The 11,120-nt window shown below is 41.9% G+C and overlaps 1 protein-coding gene across 1 annotated transcript in view; it reads right to left on the bottom strand.

The window, feature by feature from the left end:
* Positions 1-10,763, bottom strand: part of NCAM1 (neural cell adhesion molecule 1) — a 289,389-nt gene extending 278,626 nt beyond the window's left edge. The window contains exon 1 of the mRNA XM_006912806.2: positions 10,578-10,763. Within this exon, the coding sequence (XP_006912868.1) occupies positions 10,578-10,629 (52 nt within the window). The 5' untranslated portion in view covers positions 10,630-10,763. The remainder of the gene's footprint in view (positions 1-10,577) is intronic.
* Between the last annotated feature and the right edge of the window lie 357 nt (positions 10,764-11,120).

The following is an 11,120-nucleotide window of genomic DNA, read 5'->3' on the forward strand; positions in this document are numbered from 1 at the left end:
GATTTATTTTAAACAAAATTGGGATAATATATATCATTTGTTTCCATCTTTTTTTTTTTCACTTAACATTATTATTCTTCCCTAACCTAGCTATTAGGGAAATGCGAATCAAAAGCACGATGAGATACCATCTCACGCCTGTTAGAATAGCAATAATCAACAAGACAAGTAATAACAAATGTTGGAGAATTTAATTCACATCACTAGGCTCTGGCTTCCTCCTTTTGTTCAATATCACGTTCTGAATTATGGACAAGATACATTCTAGAAGCTATGTAAATACCACAACATAAATACTTCTGGGTATGGTAAAGACTCCACAATGTACTGAATGTAATTCATGGTGTTTTATCTCCTTGGAAAGAAGATAAAAATATAGACTACTATTACCTCTCAGTCTTCTTGGTCTCTTTAGCTGGGCTCCCTCCTGCTTCCCTCCAAACATGCAATACATAACCTACCTCACCTCATCCACGTTTCTTCTGTGCAGAGCTCAATCCTTTATACAAGCCACCTTCAACTCTCACCTTGTGAAGAGTTCTCCAGCCACCCCTGGTGCCCAAGTAATCCTTATTCTGCCTCTGAAATCTCAGCCACATATTTGGCTCTAGACGCCACCTGCTATTCCGTTTATCTTTTTATTCTCCAGTAAAACAGTGACTCTCTGAGGTCAAGGCATTGTACTTTAGAGTTTTTGTGTTGGGTTTTTTTTTTGTTTTTTTTTTTTTTATGGCTAACAGACCGTGTAGATGCTCAGTAAGTATTTTTGCTATCATTGCTTCTCCCTCTCCCCCAAAACTCACTAAATCTCTATCCTGTACCTTCTCTGCACTATAGATTATTTTATCCTCTCTAGTCCTATATTCCCCCATCTATGACATTAGCTTTCAAGCTATTTTGACCTGAGACATAATAAGATACATGTTTTTCATCAAAACCTGATTTCCTAACAAAAGTTTCACAGAACAATACTTATCGTTACTATATCATATATACTCTTTTCTATTTCATTCCATTCCTTCTTTCCTCCTTTCCCCGCTTCCTTACTTCCTTCTTGGTCAATACTGGCCAAGCCAGACGAACACATTTCACCACCTACTGTTGAAAAATACTATTTTTTTTCAAAAACCTAATGTGTGTAAAACTGTAGTTATCCATCCTTCAACCAAGGTAACCTCTTTTCCCAATTTCCTCATCACACTGACAGTACCATGATAATTTCATTCCCTGGGGTTAGTAACTTAATTTTTTTTCTCTTTGTCAGTCCATTTTGGCTCTATCATCTACCCCTGCTAATTGCTTCATCATCTCTAACATCTCAGCTGTGTGTGCCCCCTTTATCCTTATCCAAAGCCATTATGCATGTGTCTTTCCAAGATTATGTGCTTTACAAAATATATCACAGTTAAATTTCTTTAACAAGCTCCTCTGGTACATAAAACTTGACTTTATAAGTGTTTTCAGCTATGTATGTATTAATAAAAGGTACAGTTGTGAAATATTTTGATTTGTAATCCATTTCACATATATTATTTTGATTCTCATATTCAAATTAGGAAATTAGAGTTCAAAGAGGTTAAATACCTTACACAAATTCACTTGGCTAGTTGGTAGCAGAGCCAAATCTTGAACCCAAATCTTTTAATCTAAGCTTAACGGTACCCTTTTCCCACATCCTAGTCTTCCCATCCCATAAAATAAGAGACTTTCATTGGACTTCACTGGCTCCAAACCAGTTTAAACTGGTTCCCCTATCTCCAAGCCTCTGGCTTCTCTATCTAGTCCATCTTAGATAATGTAACAAATATCCTTTCATCTATTATGCCCGGCCACTATAGTAGCTGCTACATAAAACCAAAACTCCCTTTAAGTACTGCAGTGATCTCTACCAATCTGCTCTTACTTATCTCTCTGTTAATTCATAGCTGGCATCCAACACAAAAGCCTAGCACGGCAGATGTTCAATTGCTATCGCTGACTATACTCTTCAATATTTTTTAAAGTGATTTCTCTAACATCTATGGCAGCATCCCTCTCCTTTGTCTAGCATTTAAGGTTTTAATAAGACCTGCACCAATATCCAGTCTGCTTTCACTGCTCTTCAATACCAATTATCTAGCTAGACCCATCTCCTCCTACAGAGAAATAGGTCCTCTTTCTCCTTATTTATTCTTACATGAGTGGAGGTCCAGATCAAACACTAGATCTTCCACACCTTTTTTCCAGACATTAAAACCAACCAAGATGAATTTTGCCTTTCTAAACATTTTTCACAATTAATATCTGCTTTCTTCTTTTAGGTACTTATTCTTATAGTACCTTTTATGGTTTCCTAACTGCCTGAACTAAGCGAGTATCCTCCTCACCATTTGAACGCCTCCACACAACCAGTATAGTAGTCTTAAATTTATTTCTCCTCACCCTCAGTCTCCAGCACAGAACTCTGACATTATATTCACAGTATATCTGATTAGTAAACATTTCAAAAATTAATCTCGATCAAGGTGAACTTTTTAAAAGCACATATTGAGTACTTACTGAGTTTTACCTGTTTTACATATGTGATTTTATTTAAGCTCACTGAACCCCAGAAGGGAGGTGCCATTATCCCCATATTACAGACAGGAATGCGGACTCAGAAGTGCAACGACTAGCAGGATATCAGTTACAGTTACTGAACTCAACTTGGACCTATCAGACTCCAAAGCTCCTGATATTGCCCTCTGCTCTATCATTCACCCTCACTTTGGTCAGACTCAGTCAGTCCAGAAGCCAAGCAAACTCACATTTGATTAGCATGTATTCTGATGCTATACGTATTCAAATATCCTAACTTTAATAAAGGATAAAATGCAACCAACTAACGTAAGTTATAGTCCCAATTTTACCTACATAAATAACAACCTTTCTCACCTCGGTTTCTATTTCAAGACTTAACAACCTAGCCTTACAGAATTTTTCTCCTAATTTCTGGCTGCTTCTCTCCAAGAACCCCACACTGTTCCCCTGAACAGGACTGTATGTATTCATGTCTCAAGACTTAAGCTAAATGGCTCTGCCTGAATTACCCCTTCTTCCTGCTCTATCTATTGAAAACAAACACATGACCCATGCCCAGCTCCCAAGAGTCCCAAGCAGAGTTAACGGCTTCTTTCCTTGTGCTCCAATGGTATATAATTCTTGTCTCTATTCATGTGTATAGTATGTCTCCCTCCCACACTAGATGGTAAGCTCTAGAGGCAGAGGCATATCTTACTTGACTTTATAACCTGAAGCTCAGCACATTCCTGAAATTATTTGACCTACTCAAGATTTCAGCATTTTGCTGAATTAAGGAATTCAAGAATGTTCGTTATGTTTCAATGTTTGTTGAATTAATCAGTCAATCAACCATGCCTTAAAATGAGAATATCATCAGTCCTTCCCATTTCAGAGTTCTTCAAATGTTACTTCCTCACCACCCCAATCACTCAGGCACAGGTAGATTCCCGATAATCTCCCATAGCACCCTGTTCCTTTCCTCAGTTTTACTCAGAATTTGTAATTATAAATATGTGTGTTTCTTGTTTAATGTCTATATTCCTCCTATTAGATGAAAAGCTGGATGAAAACACGGACAATGTTTAGTTTACCACTGTACTACCAGCACCCAGTACTCAATAGATATTTACTGAATAAATGATACAAAGATTCAATGATACAATGCACATCAAAAACTCTGTGAATTAAATAGTGATGATTATAATTATTGAGATTAAATATCCAGTTTATCTCCTCTTAGATAGCTAAAACAAAATCTTCCTCTCTTCTCCATTATCATATGCCTTTAGTTGGTAAAATTACTTCCTGTCCCACAAATAGTATGTCTGACACATCTGAATAATAATAGCAATTACTTTATTTTACTCCAGTTAGTGATTTACAAAAATATCAGCAGTAAGAAATGCTAAATCACCTCAGGTCTCTCTGGAGATTTTCTATAAAATAAAGGTTAAATAGCTTCTTCTTTTCAATAACAACTTTGATTTTGATACATGATTCTAATCTTCAATGCATTACACGAATAACCTTTATAAGGTTCATGTTCAACAAATTGGAACAATTAGCTTATATTCTCAAGCAAGTGGACCCAACCAGACCAAAACACGGTTGCTAATACAGGGTCAGAGGTTTGTAGGGCCCTCCATTGATGGCCTCCTTTCAAGGCTCTGGGGAGATAGGGACCTGGCAATGTGTTCTCATGTTCATATGTTTTCTAAATTTTGCTAAAGCAAATGAGTTCTGTATTTTCCTTAAAGAGGGTCTTCAAAAATTGTATACCCTCAGGCCCCAGGAAACCTAGATCAACTTCTGTGGCTTTCAACCTTATAATAAGACCACTTTTTTCTCTCAAGTATTCAGACCCTACATTACAGTGCAGGCATATTTAACAGTGATTTTGAAAAGTCTAGTTCTAATCAAGATCATGTTCTCATAATATCTTTTTAAAGTCCTAAAAAGAAAGCACTATCTGAATAATTATTTTTTCTAGAGCCATTTACTTCCCTCTTTCTTATTAATAAACACAGCTTGCACACATTGAAGTCCTGTGATCTCTAAAATATTCACAACAACTCAAATAGTTATTATTCAGTTTCTTATTTCACAGAAGAAGAAACTGAACCTTAGAGAAGCTAAATGACTTGCCCAAGATCAGATAGCTAATAAGGGATACATATGGCTGGAGTTTCAACTTAGGGTCACTGACCATTCTTAATTCCTATTCTGTACTACTTCCAGTGTTCCTCGACAGCAGAAATAATGTCATCTCAGTCCTTTGTAATTCCCCATAGAGCCGATGATAAAATGCTGGCATTCAATAAATATATTTGATCAACTATTTAAGAGGATACCTAATGTAACACAATCTCAAACCGTGTGACATTATTTCAAATATTCCTAAATGATGAGGTAATATGATACCAAAAGCCTTTTTACATGTTATCTAAGGAATGACAGAACAGAAAATAGGGTCAGATATTGCCAGTGTTTGCAGCTACAAATCAAAATGTCCTAGTGAGAATATATAGAACACAAGTTATATAGAAGCCTTTCAAGTCACATCAGTGATGTAATCTTTAAATTGAGAAGAAAGCATATTTACATATATCTAGGAAGAATGCATTATAGGTTTATTAGAACATTCCCTCCCCCACCCCAAAAAAACACATATACACAAGATAAACCAAATGGCTTATCCTTTTAGTGTCAATCTTTAAATTGAGAGGAAAGCATATTTACACATATCTAGGAAGAATGCATTATAGGTTTATTAAAACATTTCCCCTCCCCCCCAAAAAAACACAAGATAAACCAAATGGCTTATCCTTTTAGTGTAGTTCTCTTTGAGTCTTTGATTGCTCAGAAGCCAAATACTGCAGGAAGAGAAAAGTGTGTCATCCTAACTGAAAACTGCTAACTCAGTGGCTGCATGTAGACATGGCCTAAGAATGCCTTAAGCATAATGTACTGAAACTGTCTGAAAGGCTGCCATTTGGCACCCAAACGGACACCAAAAGGCAGTCTCCTAATGAGCATCTTCAGCTGAGAGACAGCATTTCAACACTGAGAAATGAAAAGGCATAATGGCACCACTGGCAACGCCAAATAATTTACGTCCCTTTACATCGGCAAATGGTTTTAAGGTTTGGCAACGTGAGTTTATAACAAAAAGTGCTAGAGGTGACATGTCCGTTACCTTCAGACTGGCTTCTGGATTTTATTGCCATATCATAGTAAGTACATCTACCTGTATTATCAATAAGTTTCACTACATTGTTTTCTCATATTAACAATTCTGGACCCCTTAGAGACCTAACCATTAGGAGCCAGAGAGGTCCATGGGCAGTTTCTCTCTTCCTAAGAGGTCATCTCTTACAATATTCCTCAGAGACTTGCTGAGTATTTTAAGAGATGTATAAAACTTGCTTCTGAATTTTATTCATATTTCACCTTTTAAACTAAAGGCATCTTAACCTTATTCTTTTTTATTCAAAGTCCAAATAGCCATTATTATTATAAAGCCAATTGATTCATGTTTTCAATTTTGTCTAATTTGTAACCCATTTTTAAAACCAGTAAAATGCTAATAGTAATTTGCTGACATTTCTTTTCAAGTTCCAGGCATTTCTTAGCCTATATATTTGTTAGATCACTAAACTAAAAAATTATCAATTATGGAATTTACCTTAAAATATTATTTTGACACCATAAAACATCTGTGTCCTCAAAAAATTCAATACTTAAATAGTACAGAAAAGCCTTTTTTAAATGCCTTTGTCTCCTCCCAGGCTAGCTGCTCCCAGAAGACTGATGGTGGCAGGTGCAGTCCCTTCTCTTCCTCCCTGGCAATTGGTTCTGCTCTCCATCACCACAAATTCAAGATCAGCAGGGAAAGTTCAAACTGTTCTTTAGCAACAGGTAGTCAATCACTTATTTCACACTAAGACAGGAAGGACTGTCTATTAAGTATCTCTGGAGGTCTGCCAATAGCATTGAAGTCACTTTCAGTCTGGAGAATAGCCACAGTTCTTTAATATTGAAGACGTAAATATGGAAAATTCGTCAAACTAATAATATTAAATAGAAGCTTTGTCGCCTTAAAAAATTAAGTGGTTGGATCAGATATTACAAAGCCCATATTTCAAGTAAAGTTTACAAGGTGCTGTCTCTAATTTAAGAAACTGAGTTCTGTAGTGAATGAAAACATATTATGTCTAAAGAGTAGTTATTGCATGACAAAATGGTGCTATTTATTTTGAAAGGCAATTAAGATGTTTCCTGTGACAGAAAAATATATAGATTATTTACATTAAATTACATATTACCTATCTGAGGAAGTTCATTAACAATAAATGTATTCCAAAGAGAAGCACTTTGCAAAACTCTTTAAATTGCGGGGAGGGGGGTGTCCAGGTGATTAATTTCTCCCTTTTAGTTCTGCCTTGAGTAAGCACTCAAAGAGATATCTTGTGAAGAGTACATCTACACTATAATTTGTTTTTGCAAAGAATTGCTGCCTGAATTCTTGAACTACCAAACTCAAGAAATAGTCACCAATTAAATCAACAAATCCTTAATCATTTAGCATAGAGCATTGGATGAACCTCCTTTATTGAACAAGAAAATGTCCTGCTATTTTCGGCTATTCTAGTTGTTTTTTTAAAAAAACATATATCCTAGGTAAAGGCATTTGCAAAGAAGTCACAGCTTCAATCTATTGGGAGGATAGGAGAGCTTACTAAAAAATTGACTTAAAAACACAATTTAAGTTTTAGACTAATGAAAACTTAGCTCAATTGGTAGTTCTTAAGAACCTTTGTAGTGGGGAGAGTAACTCAAAAAGTATTACATAAGTGACAGGCCACACCTCCAAAATGTCTAAATTACATTCTCTTTGTCAAACTCTACTGCATTTTAAATAAATTCTAAGTTTTTTTAAAATATTTTAATATATGCTGATATTTGTTGAAAGAAAATTAACTTTTTGTTTTTTGGATATTGTTGTGAAAGATTTTCCACATTCTTAAATAGGACTTCATTGTGTTTAGTTAAATTTTGTTCAGAAAGACCCATTTCTGACCTAATAATGAAAATCAGTGAAAAAATATAGCTCACTCTAATTGTACTGACAGCAAACGTTGCTGAAACACGTCTCTATTCATTTAGTGAGGGATATTATATATACTCTATATACATATATGGGCTAGCTATTTTTCGCAAGGTAGCACAGGTGCTCTTTGTTATTTAGGCTCCAGCTTGTTAGAAAACCAGTCCTATCCATTCCTTGACTCTTGGACGTTAAATTGGCAGAGGATTGTAAATTTATCAAATAAATGTATGGCTTAAAATCCATTCCAGAACATTCAAATAATTTTCCACAAAAAATCTAAAACTGCTGTTAGAAAATACTCGAATTTGTTATGTAATTCCATAAGCTTTTACTTTATTCCTAAAGAGCAGAAAACAGCAAAACAAGAGAGGAGCAGCAGACCTGATTCGTTTGGTATGTTAAAGTTAACACACCTTATTAACACCTTATACCTAAATTTTCAAATGCACCGAGTGGAGAGAGGCTGAACTACCATTGTCTCTGGAGATGATATACTTGAGGCCAAAAATGTAAATGTCTGTGTATGTGTGTTACCGTTTTTATTTTCGTCTTGACCTTCTGACTAAAATTCTTCCATTTCTTTTAAATTATGGTACAAACAGTAAGTATTTCTCTCTAGAAAACCGCTCAACTTCTTTTGTTAAGCTGCCTTGTATGTGTTTCACCGTCTGCCTTCCCATCCTCATGGTATGAGGGTCAGGAATGAGTATGCTTTCCTCGCAGGAAACATGGGTCTGAATGCCACTCTTGCCTGAGCAATAGCGAATATTCCAACCTGGGATTCCCAGGGTGTGTACCCCTGCAACTCCCCTGGGATCCACATACTGAGGGTTACACCCATCAGCATGAAGGAAAAGACAGTCAGGCGATAGCCCAAGTGCCTACTAAAGATTAGGGCTCTACTGTCATACCCCCATCTAGAGAGGAGGAGGTCCAAGAAACAACCCCTACCCCCGGGTGAGGAAGGTCGCACCGCGGAGACTGACACGATCGAAAAGGGAAGGCCGCCGGCAACCCCCCACCCTCATCAGGTAGCGGCGGGGACCCAGCAACAAGCGGACTGGGGTCGGCCTCCTTCTGGGGGGCCCTCCGCCCCCGTCAAGGCCCCGCCCCAGACCGCCCCGCCCCCAGCTTCGTCCCAAACCCACGGCAGGCTGGTCAGCGCACGCGCGTCTGTGCTCCCATCCACCGCGCCCTCCAAGGCGAAGCGCTCCGGCCTAGACGACGCAGCGCGAAAGTGTGTGCTGGCGGGGGCGGGAGGGATGCTCCCAGTGTGCGTGAAAAAGGCGCGTGTGGGAGAGCACCTCCCGGTGACCGCCTAGACTCCATTTTATTTCCTCGGGAACTGAGGGGCAGGCAGGGGACCAGCTGAAGGGCGGGGTTCCTCCCGGCAAGGGGTGAGCGAGACCGTTAGGCTGGAACACCCGGAGAGGGTCCTGGCAGCTCTGGGCCGCCACCCGCGCGGCAATAAAAGCCTCTCGCGGCTTCCCGCCCAGCCAGCCTCGCTCTGATTGGTCGCCATGGGAGGGATCCGAGTAGGCTGGAGGCTGCGGCCGAGCGCTGTTCTCGTGCAGCCCGGGGAGGGGGCGTGCTGGGTTCTCCCAGGCCCGCCCTGCGCGCTCCCCAAGCCAGGCTCTGCCGCCTAAGGCAGTTCCAGCGGCACCTGGCAGTGGCGACCGCAACACACAACCTCCTCCACCCTGCTTTCCTCGGGTACCCAGCACACGCCCCCCGCACAGAATGTCCTCCCACCCCACCCAGCTCTCTGCAGCCCCTGCTCCTTTTCTTCCCCTTCTCCATCAGCGCCAAATATCAAATCCTGCGGTGGGACAGGGGAAGCCGCTGGAGGGGAGGGTGGGAGTGAGCACACACACACAAATCTATCAGGGAGGCCAGAATGGAAATACCTAAAATGAAATAAACCTCCCTCCCGACCGCCGAGGTTCTCTGGGCGATGGCTCAGCCTCCGCCGCCCGCGGCAGCATCAATACTGTCTTCTTCCCAGTTCCCTATTGTTTGCACTTTGCAAAGATCAGGAACCTCGCCCAAAGAAAGGAGACTAGGGTGAGGCGTTTTGGGTGGCTACCTGCCATTCTTATCTCGCACCGTGCGACACAGGGCTCTCGGTGCGTGTGAAGGCACACGCGCGCACACACGCGCACACACCAGGCAGCCTGGATCACGCCCTCCTCGCCCTCCGCCCCTCTGCACTTCCTCCTGTCAAAACGCGGCGCTCGACCCTCCCATCCCTCCGAGCTCCGGGCCGAGAGCAGGCTTTGCAACTAACCAGCAATTTGGCAAATGAAAAACTAACGTCATATTGACGGCTGTGTAACAACGGCCACAGAGCCCTGAGATTCGGCCCATGTCGCCCCATTTTACAAACCGTTATTCGGCCCGGGGCGGGGGGGGGGGGGGAGGGGCGAAGGCAGCGAGCCCCACTTTATTAAACCAGGCGAGATAACAATCAGGGGCGGTTGCCCCGGCCTTATTGTTCACTCTTGCCGGAGCCCGAGCTGACAAGACCCTACCCAGCGGAATTCGAGCCTGTGCCGCGGCATCCCCCGCCCCGCCGCCCGCCTTCGGGAAAGGAGCGCTGCCCATCAGCCGCACGGCAGCAGCATCCACGGGAGCAGACCGCTCCACTCCCAGCGCCGCGAGCACACAAAGTGGGAAGGGCGGGCGCGCTGGTGGGCTGCCCGGCGCTCGCTGCGCGGGGAGGTAGCCCGGGTCCAGCGCAGCCGGGGAGGGCGCAGGGTTCCGCCGGGTAGCAAGGGCGATGCGCTCCTTCCTCAGCTTCACGAAAATGACCACCTTTAGCATTCCACGTAAAACCACCCCAAATAACAGTGTTCCTCGCAGGGAGAAGTAAGAAGATGGAGACAATTAGCAAATCAGACTGAAAAGAATAATTTTTAAAATGTACCTGCAGTTCCCAGGAAAAACAAAGTCCAGATGAAATCCTTAGTTTGCAACATTGTAATCTGCTGGCTGGGAGGGATGTTCTTGCCGCGGTAAATTCTGTGCCCCCTCCCTTGCAGCGAGTGTGGACGGCGGCAGAGCAACAGACCTAGGGGCAGACAATTGCTAGGCTGAGTATGATTATTTTTGCAGAATTGTTTCCTACCAGCGGCTGCCGAGCTGCGTTCACGCGCAGAGCGGAGAATGAGTGACAGTCCCAGCCTCAGCACACTCGCAACTCTGAGATCCTTGCGCTGGCCCGGGTTCGCTTTGATGGAACTGGGGATGGGAGCGAGGGGCGGGGGGCGGGGGTGAGAACCTCACTGTGTCCTTCCACCACGCTGGCCACAAATAGTGCCGAACATCAAGGAGGTAAGAGAGACACGGGAGGCAGATGCGGCCGCCTGCAAAACGCGGCCTGGAGCTCTCTGCCGGATGAAGCGGGCTCTTTCACACGCAGTCTTCCAGGCAGACCTGGAATTTCTTTCTTTTTTTTTTTTCGCACTTC

This window comes from Pteropus alecto, unplaced genomic scaffold (assembly GCF_000325575.1).
Source record: "Pteropus alecto unplaced genomic scaffold, ASM32557v1 scaffold224, whole genome shotgun sequence".
Taxonomy (NCBI): Eukaryota; Metazoa; Chordata; class Mammalia; order Chiroptera; family Pteropodidae; genus Pteropus; species Pteropus alecto.